General features: G+C 44.1%; 2 protein-coding genes across 7 annotated transcripts in view; one reads left to right on the forward strand and one right to left on the reverse strand.

The window, feature by feature from the left end:
* The first annotated feature begins 253 nt into the window (after positions 1-253).
* dipk2b (divergent protein kinase domain 2B) lies at positions 254-13,239 on the forward strand. Of its 2 annotated transcripts, none has more exons than XM_063214013.1 (6): positions 254-348; positions 504-800; positions 2,893-3,157; positions 5,607-5,780; positions 6,543-6,831; positions 11,594-13,239. In XM_063214013.1, the coding sequence occupies exons 2-6, from the start codon at positions 529-531 to the stop codon at positions 11,950-11,952; spliced, it is 1,359 nt and encodes a 452-aa protein (XP_063070083.1). In that variant the 5' UTR covers positions 254-348; positions 504-528; the 3' UTR covers positions 11,953-13,239. The 2 variants fall into 2 exon arrangements, with proteins under 2 accessions (XP_063070083.1, XP_063070084.1); XM_063214014.1 differs by having other exon boundaries at positions 507-800.
* Positions 12,608-21,341, reverse strand: part of kdm6a (lysine (K)-specific demethylase 6A) — a 100,487-nt gene continuing 91,753 nt past the window's right edge. For 4 of the 5 annotated variants that reach the window (XM_063214011.1, XM_063214009.1, XM_063214010.1 and 1 more), the window contains 4 exons: positions 20,028-20,169; positions 19,544-19,670; positions 15,690-15,860; positions 12,608-13,989 (listed from right to left, as the gene is read on the reverse strand). In XM_063214011.1, the coding sequence (XP_063070081.1) occupies positions 13,960-13,989; positions 15,690-15,860; positions 19,544-19,670; positions 20,028-20,169 (470 nt within the window). In that variant the 3' untranslated portion in view covers positions 12,608-13,959. Of the gene's footprint in view, positions 13,990-15,313; positions 15,368-15,689; positions 15,861-19,543; positions 19,671-20,027; positions 20,170-21,341 lie in introns of all 5 variants that reach the window. The other variant, XM_063214008.1, reaches the window with a different exon arrangement.

Raw genomic sequence — 21,341 nt, forward strand, 5'->3', positions numbered from 1 at the left:
TGAGACCGTTTCATCACGCAGCAGCCCCAGCAAGGCCATTCGTTCATTGTCCATCGCAGGCTGCGGGTGAAAAAGGAAGCGTCCCCATGGCAACGAGGGTTATCTGCATCCTCCATGGGCTTCCTGTGGAGGTGAGCGAGGAGGAATTAGGCGGCCAGTGAGCATGGCTGGGGCTGGGGCTGGGGGTGGGTGAGACTAGACTAGGTCCGCCAACACAACCCAACACAACCCAACCCAACCACACACACGCACACTGCCCACACACGGAGGGAAACAGACACACAGACAGAAACCGAGAGAGGGAAGCGAGGCAGACAGGGCAGCGATTTAGACGACACAAACACAGAGGTACTATCTTCTCATATCTTCTCAGTGTGTTTGTGTGTGTGGTTGTGTGTGTATGTGTGTGTGTGTGCGCGTTTGCCTGTGTGTCTGTGCATGTGACAGAGAAAGAGAGACTGTGTGTGAAGCTTTATCGCACCAGTCCAACTTTTTCTCAGCAGAAGAGGCGACCACTACCATGGCAGTATGGCAGTGACATGGCGGCTCGGGCCCAGCACTCCGGGGAGACGAGTGGCTTCAGGTGCCTCTCCCTGGCCAGGTCTCTGGGCAGTCGGATGGCTACTATCTTCGCTGGTGTCACCCATCACGGTAGCAGTAGCGGTGGTGACACCACCGTCCCCATCGTCGGCACGGCAGGAAAAAGCCTACGGCTTCGGGAGGAGCTTCCTAGGCCTGGATAAGTGCAACGCGTGCGTGGGCACCTCCATATGCAAGAAGCTCTTCAAGGAGGACATACGGTAAGGGGAAAGGAGGCCACAAGTTGAGAGGAGCTGGTTTGGAGGGCTGTGGCATAGTTTTTCTGGCAATTTGATTATTTTCTATACTTAAGAATACCCCAATGATACGATAAGATTTGATTAAATCGTCGGCCATAGGATCGATGCATCAAAACATTTAGATTATTGTTTACACCAAAATAGGTGGCATTTGGTGGAAAGAAATAAAGATTCTTTGGATGAAGTGTTCAAGGAACTCTTCTGAAATACCTAAAATAAATGGCTGAATTACAATTAGTTTAGAAAAAAAACATTGGAGGGGACAGGTTCTTCAGGTCAGATAAGGGCATCGTGAAAGTTACCAAGTAACAGAAGTTAAAAAGTAATCACTCTGGTTGACTGAAACTGATTGTTGTTTTCTTTGCGAGACGGTACACAAATCTTTCTCTGGGGGCCCAATGGTCTGGTAGGTAATGTCAACACTAATAACACTTATTTGAATTCAGGCTGTGTTATGTGCACTAAATGTCTGGACACTCGGCGACAACATGCCCAGGAAGTCAGTGTCCGATTCTCAAAACATTGACCACAATAGGAAGCAACTGTAGTTTTTACACTGTTGAACAAGAATTTTACGATGTTAGAAAAACAATAAAGAGATGGGAAACGACCCTGGATTTGTATGTGTTAACTACAAAGGGTGTCGATTCAGCCCTGTGAAATATTTAGCTGTTGGGAGTTAAAGGAAGTTCCCAGACCAGAGTGTATGTTTGGGAACTCCAGGGGGATACCAGGATCTGTTGGCCAGTGTCCACCTCATACACACACTTTCTCTCACACACACAGACCAAAACACTCACCACACAACCTCAAACAGACTCAAACACACACACACACACACACGCACGCACGCACGCACGCACGCACGCACGCACGCACGCACGCACGCACGCACGCACGCACGCACGCACGCACGCACGCACACACACACACACTCACACACACACACACACACACACACACACACACACACACTTGGGTCCAAGGACAGGATGTTTGAACAGACTTCGTTTATTGTGAGCATACAGATACCCCAAACACCTGCTACTCTACAGTGTGTGTGTGTGTGTGTGTGTGTGTGTGTGTGTGTGTGTGTGTGTGTGTGTGTGTGTGTCTTCGCCTCTGGTACAAAGATGCTTGCCTTCCTCAACAACTCCCCACCCCCACCCCCTCCTCTCCACCTGCAGTCCGTTTTTCCTTGAACTGTGCTGCGCTGCAGTGATAAGTTTCTCTGAAATCTCACCACCCACCTCAGAGGTCTTCCGTTTCCGTTACATCTGATAAGCACATCTTCATACAAGCACGCACACAAGCACACACAGACACACAGACAAACACACAGCTTCAAAAGATGTCTTGCAGACACGCCTGGTGTTGGCAAAACATCAAAAAACTAACAAACTTGCCCAAGAGATCAACAAACAAAAATGCAGTCAGAAAAAAATAATAATTGCATAAGTCTGGTCAAAAAGGCAAAGCACCAAAACCGGAATGTAGCATGTAACAGTGTTACAGCAGCTGCAATACAAATAAAAGGAAAATCTCACAACAAGTATGTAGATGAGTGTATATGTATTGGAGTGTATATGGATAGATGTGTGTATATGTCCTGTGTATGGATGTCTGAGGATGTTTCTGTGTCTGTGTGAAAATGTGTCTACATGCATTGTAAATGTACAAAGATCTAACCTGATGCTGAACCTGATGGGACTGTCTGATGTGAAAACGAATATCCCAATGGGACAATAAAGAATCAAATAAAAAAAATAAAAAAAAAATCAGAATATCAGCGTTAGTCATTTCATTCAAACGAATAACTCTTGTTTTGGGTGAGCTTGATCCGTTTTAAAAACTGAAATACGTTTCAGTGTAACTATACCTCTAGATGTGAGAAAGTACTTCTAGATGGGAGAAGCCTGAAAAATGTTTAAGATAACAACATGTTCCACCATGCGTATAATAAACCTGCAACTATAACATATTGGATGGAAAAAAACCTTACATAGAACGCACAGCTGGGTTACCATAGTAAACATACCTGCCTCTTTGTCAGCTTTGACAGATGGCTGACTTCCCGCCTGGAACTCCCCAAGGCCAGCCGGCAGTGTTACCTAGGCAACCTGACGGACGACTCGGAGACGTGGCGGCCGGTGGTGCTGTCGCGGCTGCTGACCCCTGAGCGCCACCAGGTGTCAGACCAGAGCATCTGCAGCTCCGCCGGACGGCCTCCCAAGTGCAGCATCGAGGCCGTACTCAGGGCCACGCCTCGCTTCCAGAGCTGGGCGCGCTCACACTTGCTCTTCCCCAGCATGGTACAGGTGCGTTCCTGGGTTCAAGGTTCAACATTCTACACTAAATGGCATACCGCTGACAGCTTTGGCTGGGGCCAGGGAAAAACCACATGAAAGCCCCCTCCACTAAATTCATACACAATGTAATGAGGACCCAATTCTGGGCCATTCATCTTCACAGAACTACACAGAGTCAGTGGTGTGTTTGTGATTTGCATTTGTGTTAAATCCGTGGCTAACATAGAGTGTGTAAAAAAAACAAGGAGTTTTGTTTATTAAGATGTGCAGTTAAACTATAAAAAGCTTCCATGCAAATGAGAGTGTGTGTTGATGAAACTTTTGAATATAATAACAGTGCAATGTCCTTTAAACGATTTCTCGAGTTCCTTATAGTATAATAGCATTACCTTCATCATAACCTTCTCAGGTTTGGGCATAAAGGAAAATGAATACACCCATCTACTATCCAAAGGCTGTTGCACAGTCTGTGCAAGGCTACTGGGGCTGCCACACAATTTCATAAATGTCTGATATCCTTGGATGTAGACTTGGGAGCGCGCAGACCTTGCTGTGGTCCTGTTCAATGCAGTCTCTTTCAGTGCAGATTTCATTGGAAGTCTGTGGAAACAAAGAAACCCTTTTCAGGCAACGGCGTCCAACTTTTGAACAGCATGCTGGTCGACAAATGGCCAACGCCAAATGTGCAAAATGTTCACACTAAAGCTACTTCGTCTTTCATTAATTTTCATTCGGCCTTCTCCAGAGAGAAGACAAAGACGATAAGAGTAAAGAACACATTTAGCATGTCTGTTTCTCAATTTTATGATGAGACAGACTTTGAGGAGTCCGGATATTTTTCAAGTCCATCTAGGTTTTTACTCGAACATTCTACAGCTCCCATACTACCATGCGTTTAGTCCTGCAGCAGAGTATTTGTGAAATCATAGTGAGAATTCAAAACGTTGCAAAAGTTGTAATCATCTACGACACGTGATCCTACTTGTGAAAGGGTTAATAAAACATGTGCATAGACGTGTAGTGTAGTATAGGATTACCATTGAAGAATGCCAAACATTCCACATACAGTACTGCATGCCATGCTTTATCAAGTCATCTCATTACACCCGCAAGACCCATCAACATCTATATAAATCAAAAGCTATATTTTCCTCTCCACTGAACTTGATGAACTGCTGAAATCTCCAACTGATTAGATGAACACCTGGGTGGGAGGCTCCGGTGTGGATGCAATTACTAGTCCTGCATAAAAATGTCAAGGCTCAGTCTGAGGATCATTTGGTTATGCCACAGCTCTGTGATAATCTCCAAAAGGGTTAGAAGGTGCTTGGGAGACCTTCCACAGGTATGGTAGATTAACACAGACCAAACCCCTCACAGTCACCTCTTCTTCACCCCCTCTCCTCGCCCGCAGTGTGCTGCCTCTTCAAAGGGTCTCTTATCTCCTCCTTCTTCAATCTCCTCCACCTCTTCCCACTTCCTCTCCTCCATCTCCCCTGGCATGTTGCCACTCCCCTGGGTCTCTCCTCTTCTCTGCTTTGCTGTCAGTCAGGGGCTCTTGTGAGACTTCGCACAGGTTATTGACACCAGCCTCTTATATCTCCACCTCCTGTCACCTCACCCACTTTAGTCCCCCCCCTCTCTCCCCCCAAAAGCTAATTTCTGCTCTGCTCTCCATCCTCTTCTGTTCTCTGCTCTCTGTAAAAAGCTCCTAAAAAGCTCCTTTCTGCTCTGCTCTCCATCCTCTTCTGTTCTCTCCTCTCTGCCCCCCAACCCCCCCCGCCCTCCTGCTCTGTCTCTCCCGTACCCTCCTCTCCTCCCTCTCTCTATGCTGTTATTTTCCCCAAGGATTTTCTGTCCAAGGTTGCTGGACGACAACTTCTAACCTCCACCTCCCCTCTTCTCTCCTTTCCTCTCTTCTTCTCTGCTCCTTCTATTCTCCTCTCCTCCACATGTGCTGTCCTCCTCTTCTCTCCTCCTCCTCCTCTCCCCAGGGTCTCAGCAGCTGGCTGCTAGACCATGTGGTGCGATGCATCTAACCTCCATTTCCTCTCCTCTCCTCCCTTCTCCCCATGTGCTCTGCTCCTCTCTTCTCCTCACTTCCCATGTGTTGTCCTCTCCTCTCCCCTCTCCAGGATCTGTCGGCTCTGCTGCTGTCCATCTCAGTGGCTGCTGGACCATGTGGTGCGACGCATCTAACCTCTATCTTCCCTCCTCTCACCTCCTCTCCTTCCCATGTGCTGTCCTCCTCTCCTCTCATCTCCTCTCTGTCTCTTCTCCTCCGTCCCTGCCTTCTCTCCTCCTTCCCATGTGCTGTCCCCCTCTCCTCTCCTCTCTGTCTCTTCTCCTCGTCCCTGCCTTCTCTCCACCTTCCCCATGTGCTGTCCTCCTCTCCTCAGGGTCTGTCCCTAGAACATAAACGCCATCTTCTCCTCCTCCTCTCCTCTCCTCTCCCTAGGGTCTGTCGGCCCCTCTGCTGCGCTGCCCATCTCAGCGGCTGCTAGACCGTGTGGTGCGACGCTACGCCGAGGTGCTGGACGTGGGCAGCACGCAGATGAAGCACTTCAGTGACCGCGACAAGCTCCGCCTACTATACACGCTGGCTGTCAATCAGCACACACTGCTGCTGCAGGTGATGATGATGATGCAGGAGGCTAACAATTAGCAGCGCACGCACACGCGCATATGCGCACACGAACGCACACAAACGCGTGCACGTACAAACACACACACACACACACAACCATACACAGGACTGCCATCAATCAGTGAATAGGCTTGCCTGAAATAAAATGGCGGGCATGGAAAACAGTGTAAAGTTTTTTTAGAGGGCATAGTGAAGGACGCAGAGCTGTCTGCCTGCAGCAGAGTATTTTGAATAGCATTGTCACGAAAACTCATGAGATCAGAGGGTGGCAGGTTCAAATCCCACCCATACCAGCACCTTCACCCATGGCTGAAGTGTCCTTGAGCAAGACACCTAACCCCACATTGCTCCAGGGACTGTAACCAAATAACCCTGTACCTAAATAACTGAAAGTAGCTTTGGATAAAAACCGTCAGCTAAGTGTATTGTAATGTAATGAATCCACAAGCCAAAGGAGAGGATGGGAGGTTAGATATTGAGTTGGACTCCGAGACACCAACATCTAACGCCTTCGACAAATTTTTAAGGATGCCACCCACAAGACGCCATTTTTTTCTTCACAAGATCTTATTCAGCTATGAAAATTGAAGACTGCCGTTAGAACCAACACAGGCTAATTTCCAGTAGTAGCACACAGTCACACATCGACCAAGACACCCACACCTCTTGCCCCTGGCACTTCCTGTTTTTATGCCACCTCTCATCCCCTCCCCTCCTCTCCTCTGCCCTCTTCACCCACCCACGCAGATGTTTCCTGGCACGGAGGGCTGGCCCTTCCCCCGTTACCACGGCTCCTGTGGTCGCCTGGTGGTGTGGGCGGGATCTCGACCCCTCAGCTCTCTTTACGCCGCGCCCCTGGAGCAGCGGGCAGACGCGGCCTTCCAACTGCTCCACATAGCCCAGGCCCTGGGCAGCAACAGCCTGCGCTTCAGGCTCTACTACACCCGGGCCACCGAGGACATGTTTGGGCTAGCGGAGGACGGCCGCGTGATGGTCATGGACGCCAGTGGCATCGGGGTCATCGACCTGCAGGAAGGTGAGACCAAACTGGAGGAGGTGGTTTGCTTGGTTAAAAAAGTGACGGGGATGCCAAGAGCAATACAAAACAAACTATATCTATAGTGGTGTTTCTCAATGGGGCTCCACTGCCCCCCTAGGGCGCCCTCAGGGTGCGTTGAGATGGATAAATCTGAGAGGTGGGGTGCTCAGTTGCCATTGGGGGGCATTAGCTCATTTAAATGTTTAATACTAAGGGGGATGTTGGCAGAATTATGATGTGGTGAAGAGGACTTTTTTTGAATACACGCTCCCTGGGCCTTATCATAACCTTCTCAACGTGCCATGACGTGCGAGATTTTGCAGGCGCACAGGTGGTTAATTACATACGGTTGCTGCTGGCACAAGTTAGCCTGCTCCCAGGAAGGTTTTCGTACTGTGAAGTTTGGATGAGATTATTATGCCAGCTGCTTTATCGATTTGAAGGGTGTTCCTCAGCCAATCCTATCCAATCTTGACTCATGTTGTGTTTCACAAGGCAGTTGCAAGACAGGCTGCCAAAATCGAACGGGTCCCATCATTAGCTTAAAGTTGGATCACGGCCAATGGTCCCATCACATCCTTACATCATATCATTATTATTCAAAAAATCTTTCACAAACTTTTACTTTTGGGAAACTTCTCCAACCCATCCTTTACCCATTAGGCTAGACGACAGCTGTGCAGTTTCCAGATTCCTGTCATAGTAATCTCATTATAATAACAGGCAGCTCGAAAAGCAAATTTTGATCGACGGTAGGGCTGCTCGATCATGAGACAAAACCAAAATCACGATTATTTCAGTCAATACTGATATCATTATTTGTTTTTGGACGATATTTCTTTTAAAGACTAATAATTGTGCTAAACAATTCACAAACTTCCCTCCCTTCAACAGTGTGAGTGGAGGGCCGTAGGTAAACACACAGTGGTATTCCAACAGTAACTCGGGCCATTCGTGAAGTCTTTACGAGAAAAACAGAAAAAAAAAATCAACTTTAAGCCTCGTGGTGCCATTACAAAGTGCCTTGCTTCTCGTGGTTGGGCAACGAAAGGGGGAACTGACAATTGAGGTAGTTTGGTTTTGGGGGGAAGAATAATGCGGACGGACGTCAACAATCAAGCGCGACTGACGGCTAACTGGAAACGACGGTAATCAAACATTTCAAACAAGTGATTTACGGTTAAGTTTAGGGTTAAGGTTAGGGATAATGTTGGAGGAAGGGAGACATGGCATGAAGCTGACACAACGACAGCGCTCCCCTCCCGGAATGCACGCTGCTCGCGGTGGTCTCTCTCTCTCACCCTCTCTCTCACCCACTCTCGACGACAGCGTGCTTTGCCCAACTACGAAAAATGAGGCTATATCGTAGTGGCACCATGAAGCATGTAGCTGATTTTCCCCGAGAATGGGCTCAGTATTCTGCATGAGTGTTGGGTAGCAAGTCTGTGCTCACAATGGCTCAAGTGGAAGGGAATGTATTGCGCTTGGCATCATCTACCTTTTGGCAGAATAAACAAATGACAAAAATATTTGTTTCAACTCGATATTATGAAATTTGATATTGTTTGACAGCAATATTGATATCACAATAGAAATTCGATATATTGCACAGCCCTAATCGACGGTTTTGAGGAGGCGAAGAGGTGAAGTTATGCCTTCTGCCCTGTGAGGTGCCCATGGGTATCTTGAAAGGTGCTCCAAATAAAATGTATTATTATTATTAGTAGTAGTAGTATTCAAAGGGCTCCTTGTGCTTAGCTGTTGATTGGGTGGCAAGGTTAAGCCAAGGTCAAAGCAGAGTGCAAATATAAACACTAACGAGAACATGGAGCTTAACTAAAAAAAAAACCCAAAGACTGAAGGACAAAGATACTTGGTCAAGGCAGTTCAGTTGATTGAAGAAGTACAAGGCAGAGTTTATGTTGATGTGGGCAAATGCATAAATAAAATCACCGACGTGTATCAGCCCTATGGGCTTCATAAGGGTGTGGAGCTGAAAGTTTAGAGTTCTACTCAGTTTGAGAAGCTCAGAGCTTGAAAGTACTTAATGTGAGGCAAGGCAAAACATTTCCTAAAAAACAAACAAACAAAAAACCCATTTCATACGCAAAGGTGATATCATCTCATTCCATCATAATTGTACAGGGTTACCAATCTAATATAATGATGAAGAAAGTCTAGCCACTGAAGCTGTTAAAAAAAACTGTACGGCATCAGAATGAAGGTCTAGTCGAGGACTTTAAAAACGTTTTAAGAACAAAGCGGGCTGAGGCTAATTAACTTCAGTAGGTTGGTTCACAGGCTCCTTCTATTAGCCTACTCATAAGCCAACGTTAATTGCTTTTCAGTGCAGTCGAGGTAGACTGGCGCTAAGGCCCCATCAATTAATTGCAAGGTTAATATAGCTGCAAAATAGCTATGACAGGCCTTCACTGTGACTACCTGCAAATTGTTAAAGAAAGTGGGACAGTGTTTGGTGTCTGTATGTGTGTGTGTGTTTTCAATACAGCACACAGGTGAGGTAACCCAGAAACAAAATTCAAGAAAACTGAAAAATACCCTGTATGCCTGTCCCATATTGGTTGTGGCACTATGCCAGTTCAGGTAAAACAGATTGTGTGTGTGTGTGTGTGTGTGTGTGTGTGTGTGTGTGTGTGTGTGTGTGTGTGTGTGTGTGTCTAAAATGCTTTTTGAGAAGTCTTATGAATTTGCAATTTCTCTCTGATTGAGCTGCTGTGTTAAGGTGTTTCTCTGTTTGTGTTTATATTATGTTTGTACATTGCTGCACTTGTCCTCAACTGGTCCAGCACAAGCTGTTCGAATGCATTTGTACAAACATACTCTGCCAAATATTTCAACAACACCCAGGTTGTTGTTCATTTACTTTCGCTGGATTTACATACACATCACATTGTTTGCACCTTCTCAGCACTGTCAAAAAATAGGGCGTCAAAAGTGTTAAAAAAGAGAAGTTGAGCTTCAGCTAAAAATATGTAATGGTCGCTCGGCCATTATTAAACGCCTTATATTGAATCTGAAAAAAAGGAGGGACTCAGCTCTTTTAACGCCGGCTGTCTGCACAGTTCGGTTATTAAAAGAAAAACAAATAATTCTTCTCTCTTCTTCTTTGCTTTTATCCTGCATTGGCCTCCATCACTGTCTGCATTTGTTGAATCTCGCATTTCCTAAGCCATTCACAGACACATTGCTGTTGAAAGGAAAGTCCAAGGTTTGCTCTGAAACGAGTGATTGACAAGAAATATGAAATGGTAGCGTGGTGCGTTTCTGTTCCTCTGTGACGCAAGAACACTGACAAATTCACATGCACCAAGGTTGATAATCTTACTTTTCAAAATGCTGCACCTTGCTACAGATATACGTACTAGGCTAGCCCAGGCAGTTATTAGGGCCACAGAACTATCACGCCCTGGACCACAAAACAAATTTTAAGCTTACTTAATGTAAACTAGCAGAATGTCATAAGCTAAAAAAAAGTTTTCAAGAGTTCAACAGTGCAAGACAGGCACAGACCTTAATAGCAGTCATCCCCTAACCCTGTGGTTCCCAAACTCTTTTCTGCTCACACTCAACTCACGATTCGGTTTGTATCACGATTTTGGACCTACGGTTCGATACAGTCCACAATTTCACAACTGTTAACATTATAAAATAAAATGACTAAAAACTACGATAATTCATAGGTAGAATAGGTTACAGGAGTCTACTAATACTTTAAAAAAAGTTTAAATGTAATAATGAGGATGATTTGAAGCATTATCACCTCATTTCATGTAGATGTTTTCTGGACTGATGGGTAACAAAACTTTGAAAGGGCGTATCACAATACTGCCTCCTTGTATCACGATACAGTATCGTGACTCTGTATCACGATTTCTCGGTTCGATACAACATCGTTACAGCCCTAACACACACACACACAGGCTGTTGACATTTGCGCCTTTAATGACGACGGATGCCGCAAGATCAGATCCTGCGCTGCTTCTGAAAAACATGCATCATACACACATTTGTTTAAGAGCAAATATAAATGTCATGTTGAAACCAATTTCATATTTAGAAACAATCCACACAGATTGCAAACTCTTGTGGGTAAAAATGCAAAGTGACAGTAACCAGTCAGTATTTTATAATATAAAATATGGGCCTACATGTAGTGCCTTTTGTAGAAACTGAAATCATTGACACATTCTTGGACACCGATTTTTGGACACTGTTGGGCGAGTTTTTCTTTGCTTTTTCCACCCTGTGGTAATTAAATCTGAAAAATGTGTCCAGTTCAACTGTAGTCTCGTTTAAATGCTCTGTGGGTTTGTAATAAAGTCTCAAGACGATAGTAAAATGTAGCTAATGTGACAGAATGAATCAGCTTGTACCAACTATTCAAACATTACATCTGATGAGCCTTTGAGAGTTCGGATCAGTGAGGGACAAATAGCCTTTGATGGGCAGACGGGCTGAGACATCCATTTTAAAGGTCTGGCTCGAGTCTAATGATAATGATAAAAAAAATGATAAAATGATAAGAAAGCCAACTGAATTCACCGCACTCTGTAAGTGAAGCAGCCAGTTTAGTTTAGTTTCAATAGGTTCTGTGTTTGTTCTAAACTAGTAATCAATGTTTGTTTTTTATTTCTTGGTGCCTATGACAAAGAGAATGGAACACAAATGCAAAGATGGATTGCTTTACGTGGATTTGTGTAGTTCTTGCAATAATGAATAAAATTCCACTTACTGACAGGATTTCTGCCCGATGCCCTCACCAGTCCAGCCAATCAGAGCACACGGGACGTCTTCTCCTGCCTGAGTGGCTCCTGTGATAGGCCCCCTCCGTGCTCCACCGTGCGACACTCACAGAGCTTCTCCCTCCTGTGCCGAAACGTTCTCCCTCGCCTGCTGCTCCCTGCCGGGGACCTGCGCTCTCCTCATCTACCCAGCCAAGTGGCTCGAGACTTGGACACGTGTGCCGATGCCACCAGGACAGATGTGGCGGTCACCCGGGCCGCAAACTCCCTGATGGACATTCTCAGAAGCATGAGACCTTGCAGTCCTCACTACCCATACAGATACCCAGAATGCATCTACAATGACAGATTCTAAAAGGGGAGAGGGACATCAGAGGGTGCCTGCCTTTCAATGTGTTCCTTGGGTCAATTCTTCCAGCCTGCGACCTAGCTCACCGTTCCTTGCCCCTCCTCCCGTGGTGGAAACGATGGGCCTTTCTCAAAACCTAGGACAGTGTCCTTCCAAGTGTACCAGCCTGATTAGTCATGCCCAGTGATTGGATACTCTTTGGTAAACCCTACCACTCCACTGCTCACAGCGGCCTTCCCCTTTGAGCATTCTTACTGCAATTAAGAGCACAATTGGAATGCCACTATGTGCAAGATATTCAATTAAACTCATATTGCAATATCTTTCACGCCATCGATAAAATCGAGCCTTGTATCGCGAGGCTGGAAAACGGAGGAACGAATTGAAAGGCTGGGAAGAGAGCTTAAGTTTTGCTCAAGGACAGAGGGGGGGGGGGTTGTGCTTTTGGAGGGGAATCATCTGTGATTCAGTTGGGCTTTGCAGGCCTTGAAGAAATATGGACCATTGATTGAGTCACTGATCTGCACCAAAAAATATACTACAGTATGCTTACATTTGTCAGTGACATCAGACAGGACAGCACAACAGATTCATAGCAGCAAAACAAGACAAAGCTTCAGAATGCAAAGTCAGCCATAATTGAACACTCAACACAGGGAAGTGGATTTCAGTAATAAAGACAACTTTGTTTAATAACGCATAAAACATCCTTCAAACAATAAAACAATCTTACCGAGGGTTTTCTGTACAACGCTTGCTAAGCAGTTTTATTTATATATAGAAAACGTAAGAGGAGAAAATGCTCAAAAAGGACATTGCTCCTTAAAATTTAATGGCAGGTACTCTGAAAAAAATAACAGCATTCCATCAACAAATACTTTCAAGCAATAAATATGCATTTATAAATAGTGTAAATTTACAACAAGATTAGAAACAAAACAAAAATCACAAATTAAAGTTTATTTCTTAGTCTATGTGCAACCCATTGTTCTTTGTGACGTGGCTGTTCTCTTTTTTCTCTTTATTTTAGCATTTTTATTCCCCTAAGAAACAAAAAACATAAGACAGGTGAACATAAATGCTGTAAAAAAATTATACCACCTAACTTTTCACATTACAAATTTTTTTTGAACATTTTTTTTTGTAGTTTTTTGTTGCCCAAAGAGACTTTAAATCTTCTATCTACCATACAAAATACCAGCTAGGCTAGTACTCATTTCACAGAGAAAATGAGATTCAATACGAAAGGAAACAAACAAAAAAATCATGTATCAGCCCATACATGAAATAAAACTTAAAAAAAAGAAGAAAACAAAAAGACAAAAAAGGAAAAAGGGGGTCAAGTCAGTAGTCTTTGAGTGATGTTGCCAGTTGTGACATAATATATACAAAAACTTTTATTTTCAGTATTTTTGTCCATTTTTCTCAAAGTCTTTCATTTTTTCCTCAAAGAAATTGAGCTGAACCAGCCAGAAACAGTCCTGGAGACCGGTAACAGAGAGAAGAGTAGGAACGAGGAAGAGAGAGAGAAGGGCGCGCAAGAGTGACAGAATAAGAAGATTGACCGAGAGAAGAGGAGGAAAGAGAGGGAGGGAGGGAATAAGTTCTACCCCCAGTTTGATGGGGTTGGTGCTGCACTCTTGGCAGGTTGCATAGACAAGTTATCTCTCAGCCAGCAGCCTCGAGGGGTGGTGGTGGTGGTGGTGAGACGATGTCCCAGGGATGGAGGTGGTGGTGGTGGTAGTAGTAGTGGTTGGGGGTGGAGAGGGATCATGGTTGGAGGAGGTGATGGTGGAGAGGAGGAACGACGTCTGGGCCAAGGTTGTTGGTGGACAGGTGGGTGAAAAAAGGTGGTTTAGGTCGAAGATTGGGGAGGTGTAGAAGGTGGCATTACAGGTCCGCTACAGAAACCAGTGGTGTGGGGGCTGGGTCACTTTTCCTGAATATCAGAAACGGCTTCATTTCAAAGTTCCTGGGCGTTACTATTGTCCTCAGAACCAGAAAATGTTAATGTCAAGACGAGGGCGAGGGAAGAGGAGGTGCCTGGAACACAGAAGAGAGAGAACGGAACAGAGGATTACTTGAACAATTCCCATTCACAAGTCCCATTTGTGTACAACAGCAAATCCAACGCAGATGTGGGGTTAGCAACAATTCACTGGCAGAGGGCCCCGGTAGCACCACTGCCAGTCTCGCCTCTGATTTTTACATGTGGTCCAAATGAGGATGAATAACATTCCTATGAGTGGATCATCATACAATGGATGATTCACCCACTGTAATGCAGCCGGAGCCAGGATGACTTGCAGATGTGCGACCTTGTGACAAGCCTCTGAGTTTTTAGTTAAAAACCTGCAAGTCATTGTGACTTCCTTCTCCCCTCCCTCCCTAACTTGGCAAGATTGGCTACCTGGAGGAGTCATAGGAAGAGGACTCGGCTGAGGGCTACTAGTCATGAGCTGGGATACTGTACAAACAAATGGGAGTGACACAAGCGTATATATTTTATAGGCTTAATCATTGGGATCATCTAGAGGTTTAAAAGGCTTACGCATAGTCTCGTGTCAATGCCTGTGACACCGAGTGACTACAGCAGGTCTGACTGATGGTTCCTCACCCAGACAAATGCAGCATGAACTAAAATATAATACTTCGCACAAGTTAATGCTTTTGATCTTGTTAATAAACACATCCAGTTTTAAGTTTTATTCATTTCTAAATCCACATGCAGTGTTTTTTTTTTTTTTTTTTAAGATTCTCATTCATGTAACCAAGGTGGACACCACAAGTGCCAAAACTGGTCATAGATTAGGTGGCGTTCTGTAGAAAATGACTCAGAATAGCGGCCATAAACTGTCTGACATTAGACAGTAAATAAGGCACCAGATGACGTCAAGAGTGCTTCATCAACTGACCTTAACATGGATTACATCACACTCTGTACTGGTCACCAACAGGTTTGACTAACTAGGTGGCTATCGTTTACAAACACTTCAAAATCCAGCAATTACTCTAAGCACTTACTATAAAGAAATACAAAGAGGTAGGGTTTAGTGTCGATCCTTTTCACTTTCAAAGTTCGGGCATATAAAGAAACAGATTCCCTTACACTGAAACTTCCATTATTTTATCTGGCTTACAAACACAAAGGCAGGGGAATATAATATTGCGTATATAACAAAATATATAAAGGTCATTGAGATGATAAACTTAAATGATGTTAAGTTTTCACTCACTCACATACTTGAAAATATTTCAGACCAGCTAATACACTACAGAGAACTGGCTGTAGATTACATTATACAAATGTGATCTGGTGTTAGAGAAGATAGAAGTACAGAGAGGTAACCATAAGATGGATAATTACCAAAAACTGGTCGTAGAGACTAGATGATGTTTACTAATGTAACATGACCTGGGCCTGGACAAAAAAGAAAATTGAGTCAGATGATTTTTTTTTAATCCTCTATACCATCCAATTTAATTTGGATGCAAATTTCACAGTGTACATTTGTTTTGTTCAGTTATTTACAATTAGTGCAGACTTTCCCATTATTCAAGGTTTGGTGAGGCCCTTCAAAATAAAAGTATAATATATGTTGATACACTAATCTGTTAACCAGGGGCGATCATTTTGTTTTAGATGGGGGTGGGAGGGTTGAAAGCCCACCACTCATATTGGGCTTGCACAAGAACAACATCATTTCATTTGTGTATTTTCTGGAATCGTAGCTGCCACTTACTAATGTGAACTGGTCGTAGACCTGCATGAGGTCCTCAATCCTGTACTGCTCCAGCACCACAAAGTTGTCCAGGTTGGCGCTGGCCTTGCGGGCGCAGTCCTGGCAGTGCACCACGTACGTCTTCCTGGAGTTGCTCTCACTCGTCACAAACAGCAGGTCAAACACCTCCACCTGCATCGGGACATAGAAGACAACACAATATGGCTTTGGGATTAGGATTCAGATGAACCTTTATTGAATACTCTGATGTGTATGGGCATGCGCTTGGATGAAAGGTACGCTATAGGTTTACTTTTTGTGTTTTTATAATGGTTGTGTGTTAGGTCCACTCTTGTATGTTTCTTGATTTCTGGTAATGTGCCATCCTATCATATCTTGCTATGGGCACTGAGAGGTTGAATCACACACACATATCAACACAATAAGGCTGTAACGATACACCCAGGCCACGATTCGATTTGTATCACGATATATGACCCACGGTTCGATATGCCCCACGATTTCACAAAAAAAATTGGGGGAAAAAAAGAAAGAAAAAAAAATAATAATAAGAAGAAAATAAATTATAAATATACTTTGTAATTAATATCTTTTTTGCATTTACCTGCCTGCATTAATTTTGTAGGTTTACAAGGCTGAATAATGTTGCAGATATAGGCTACCACTGTAACCTGTTCCCAGGTGTTGACATCAAAACACAACACAGAGAAATAAGGGTTATTAGTTCACCAAGGAAAAAGGCTTAGGCTAAGATCATAATGTTGAGAGAGAAAGAGAGAGAGAGGGGGGGGTATCAGGGTGTATGGTCATTGGCAGCTGTCTTACTTTATCAAACATTAGGCCTATCCAATTAATATCCAAACATTAAAACAATACTGCCCATATATCGTCAGGAAACATGTTGTATTAAGTTAGGCTACTTAAAGAAATGCAACACTTAATTTTGATTAAGTTAAATATTTCCGTAGCTTTTTTTGATCGTGCAGCAGCGCGTGCCCGTATAGCCTACAATCAAACCTCGAAATGAACCTAGTGCTCACTGCTACGTAACGCACACGTTTTTCGTTTTGTTTTGTGGTTTGACATTTTATCAAGAGCAAAAATGAATGCAGAGGCTGAAATGGAGCATGCTTTCTGCTTATGCAGGCGGTAATTTTACAATATAGCCTAACATTAATGTGGGAAGAAATAATGCTGCCTAATATCCTGCCTCAACGTTCGTCCGACTTCGGGCACCTCCCTACAAGCGATTCCAGGCTGGTTTATAGGCAGGCGGAGCATCTCGCGCACTCTCTCTCTCTCGCTCTGCTCTGCTCTAACGTCAAACTCCACTCGCAATACATTGCGCATGCATGAATAAAACAAAAATCTTGACACGTTTATAAAAGCCTTCTTGGTCTGTTGTTCATTTGTCCTTCACCTTCCGATGTTTGCCCAAGTTTTTCGTCTCACGGAGGTTGCTCAGGCAATGGATAACAACAACGTGCTGGTTGGAAGGAGCATTTTATATGAGAAAGGGGTGAATGGAACTGTTACTCCAACGTGTGCACCCTTTTTCTACTGGTCTTTTTAAGCGCATATGCAAACTCTTGCCTGTATGTTGCCTGTTGTGTTCTACACTGAGGGTAACAACTTTAAAAGGGCACATCGCGATTCTGTGAGGAAGCTTCGCGATAGGGGTTCGTGGGTCTGCGTACCGCGATCCCTCGGTTCGATGCAATATCGTTACAGCCTTACAACACAAAAGAAAACATACAAGGTGCCAAGACAACAATAAACATATAAGAATGGGTAAGCAAAAAACATGAAGCATCGAAATATTTAAATATATTAAAATAAGAACACAAAATCAAAACATAAAAATATATACGCATACAAAGCTGCTGAAGTGGAATGATGCCTAAAAGACTTCCCTTATACATATTAACAGGTAAAATTAAATATAAAAGAGGTCCATGTGAATACTAAAACAGGCAAAAGAAATTGAACTGGGGACTTGAAATCTAGGTGTAGATTAACATGTTGCTTTAGATCTTGTCAGATAGGCGCTTGGTCTTAAAAGGACAGCCAGGGGTATTAGTCGTAGGACATACAGTAAGTGAAGTGATTATACTGTATGCTTTATTGTGACAATTTTACAAATGCGGTTTTGGGTATAGTGCGCACATCCAAAAATACTTTTTGCCAGACAATGGTGACATATAGTTGAGGAAGCTGCAAACTGCCAAATATATTTTTATTTTTCATTTTATTTTTGTTTGTTTATTTTGAGCTTATTAAGAAGGGTAGACAGACAGTGCGGTTAGATGGACCATGTATGACTATTCTCCATTCATGAAGCTCATGTTATCCCATTACTTTAGCTACCGTATATGCAACTGGACGCCTTGACCTTCATGGCCAAGTCCATGAAAAAGTCTAGTTCCTCACAACTGATATCTTAGTTGAAGAGATTCGCATTCCGACATCCGGTAGACAAGGGAATGAATCTGCCGGTGTGCCAAATGAATCATCTCCTTCAACTACTTGAAATACAATAAGACGTGTATCTATGGCTTGATTCGATGAAAAAGACATTGTGGAAGGAGGGGAGAGCATGCAATGGTGGTGTATTGCTGAGATTCCAGTAGATTGCATTCAATTAGAATTCTATTAGCTGACGCTATTATCCAAAGCCACTTGCAGATTTTACAGGGTATTGGTTACAGTCACTGGGGCAACGTGGCTCAAGGGTACTTCAGGAGGGAAGAGGAGACTGGTAAGGGTGGGGATTGAACCTGCAACCCTGTGAGCTACACTCCCAACTCAATAACCATTACGCCACGGCTGCAACAAAACAATTGTTGCGTATGCGACTGTGGTTCTATGAGTTTCCGATAGCTGCGAAACGAAATAGAACTACATACATAATATACAGCAGAACTATGAAAATGCATCCGCAAACTCCACATACTTTTAGCTGGGAATTCTCCATCCAGAATCACACCATAAAGCTGGATGAAAACTTGGTGACTACCCTATAGATCAGTGTTTCTCAATCTTTTTTGAACAAACGCCCCTTTCTGAAGCATCTGAAGCATCCATACGCCCCCTTGGCCTCATCTGAAGCATCCATACGCCCCCTTGACCTCATCTTAATCGAGACACCCCCACCCCCCCCTTAGAATTCAAAATTAAATGGACTAATGCCCCCCAATGGCATCTTAGCACCGCCACCTTTCAGCTGTATCCTTCTCAACGCCCCCCTACAGCTTCCCAACGCCCCCTGGGGGGCTGTACCGCCCCCGTTGAGAAACACTACTATAGATGGAAGCCGATCCATCCTGCAAGTGTACGTGTTTGCAGGATTGTATCTGCATAATTATGAAGTGTCAAGCAAAAAATAACGCACCATCATCCTCCTCAAGAACAAACAGGCGTGATGTATTCGCCCAATTTAAATGGCTGACAATGACTGATGGCGAGCAGAGTAATCTGGAGAGTGCCAGGCAGGGAAAGTGATCGAGGGTAAAAGTGGATCCGACAACGATGAGATAGGAGAGGAAGACGGGAGGAGGGAGAGACATGAAGCCTAATGAGGGATAAAAAAAAATCTGGGATGGAGAGATGAGAAAGATGAGAATCATTGAACCCACAGGAAAAAAAAGAGCAAACACAACTCTAAAATAAAAAAAGACTGACAGACAGTGGAATTAAGATGGCAAGGAAGACAAGACTAAGGCTAGGGATGTGGTGCACAGTGAGGACCAGCGAGAGAGAGCAAGAGACAGAAGAGAGGGCAATAGGAAGTCTGGTGTGTGTGCACGTGTGTGCTCGCATATGTTGCGGCATTGCCAACAGACTAGTGTGTATACCTCGCATATGCTGCAGTAGTGTGCAGGCTCGTCCTTGGTCCTCCCGTGCCACACCAGCTCCTTCCCAGCTCCCAGTAGCGCCTCTTTCAGCGTCTGACACTGCTTTAGCGTCCGGAACAGGCAGTACCTGGACACAACAGCACACAAAGTCATTAGCACATTCATATTCATTGGAGTATATTGCAGTAACGTTTCAACAAATGCATCTCCAGTCAAATCACCAGACACACAACCATTCGTGCAGGTGTATTTGTGTACCAGTGTGGTATACCATGGCAAACCATGTTTTACACGTCAATGCTTACATGCAAGTTCAGTTTTGTTTCCACTCCATGAGCCAGCAGTGCTATGAATCGTCCTCTACTTGAAGATGCACACACGCACACGCTGTACAGTCACAGATGCTCGAATGAGCCACTGCAATGCCGCCAATCTGGAGAGGAGGGGGGGGGCGAGAGGGAGGAGGGGGAAAGGGGAAACTTACTTGATCATCTCGAAGAGCTTGTGGTCGGACACTTTGATGTTCCGGGCCATGTTCCAGGACAGGTGGATCATGGGGACGATGGACTTGACACACTGCAGCTTGTTCCACTCGTAGCGCTCCACCGCCAGCTTATACATGTATGCTGAACACACGTGGAGAACAAGATGCCGGAGAGCAGAGTGGGAGACAAAGAGGAAGGAGAGAAGGGAGAAAAAAAATGGCAGACAAGGCGAGATCGTGAACAGAGAACTAAAAGGTAAAAGAGTAACAATTTTATAAAGATCTCAAATCGGCCTTCTGCAAATGCAAAGAAAGTCAACCTTGGAGGGAAATTAAATCTTTCCCGCAAGAAGCAATGCAAGTTTGACAAAAGCCTCAACAACAATACCGCTGTCTGTTACAAAATGCAATTAAAAAAAAAAAAAATGCAATAGAGGCGCATTGTGGATTTTGACACCCCTTTACGCATTGTCTTTATAATGCATACAAAACTATCACAAAAGCCAACGTCACTAGCGAGCACTACCTAGCTCACTGGCTTTTAGAAGTGCACTCTCCTAGCCTTCTGCTCCTTTAGCCCTTGGCAGTGTGTTTGGGAGAAGGCTGTGCATAGAATAGCAAAAACCTCTTTTATTGGAGCATTCATAACCCAGAGAGACCTTCTGGGCGAGATCAATGGCTCTCAGACGTCAATATTCGAAAGCCACCCTCAATTATGCAACAAGACAAATTACTTCTTTAATCGCAGGGGACTGCAGTCAATTTCAAAGATGCAGTCTTTTTAGTGTTACTATTTTTTATTAAAAAAGGAAAAAGGATATACTTTTGAAAAAGTTTATTTATTTACATTTATTTTATAATTTTATTATAATCAGCCAAGTTTATGATTTCGGATTTGTCATTTTATACTCTAACCCTACAGATTGCAGAAAAGTAGGTGTGCAAGGTGTAAATAACCTTGAATGTGTAATTCTCGTGTACTTGAATATGTAATACTTCCTCTACTCTACTCGACGCTTTAAAATTTGGCGAGGAAAAGAAAGTGTGCAGGGTGTAATTCAACCAAATTTTGCAGACAATTTCTCTGTCTCAAATGGCACACTTGTGCACTTCGGGCACTATGCTTCAGTGTGTAGCGCGCTCATGGTTAAAATGTTATACTTTTATTCAGTGCAAGGACAGTACCCAGACCCTAGTACCCTCAACACTAAGCACTACAGACCTCAGTGCACTGTGCGCACTATGCACTAAACCCCAGTGTACTTGACCAGTGCACCATTTGAGACACAGAAAATGAAGACCGCTTTAGCGTCT

Source organism: Engraulis encrasicolus, chromosome 13, assembly GCF_034702125.1.
Source record: "Engraulis encrasicolus isolate BLACKSEA-1 chromosome 13, IST_EnEncr_1.0, whole genome shotgun sequence".
Lineage (NCBI taxonomy): Eukaryota > Metazoa > Chordata > Actinopteri > Clupeiformes > Engraulidae > Engraulis > Engraulis encrasicolus.

What these genes read in the sequence shown, in the direction of transcription:
- dipk2b (XM_063214013.1), top strand. Translation starts at nt 529, where the DNA reads ATGGCAGTGACATGGCGGCTCGGGCCCAGCACTCCGGGGAGACGAGTG. An exon ending in AGCACACACTGCTGCTGCAG is followed by an intron (nt 5,781 to 6,542) that starts GTGATGATGATG and finishes CCACCCACGCAG; the next exon opens with ATGTTTCCTGGCACGGAGGG. An exon ending in GGTCATCGACCTGCAGGAAG is followed by an intron (nt 6,832 to 11,593) that starts GTGAGACCAAAC and finishes ACTTACTGACAG; the next exon opens with GATTTCTGCCCGATGCCCTC.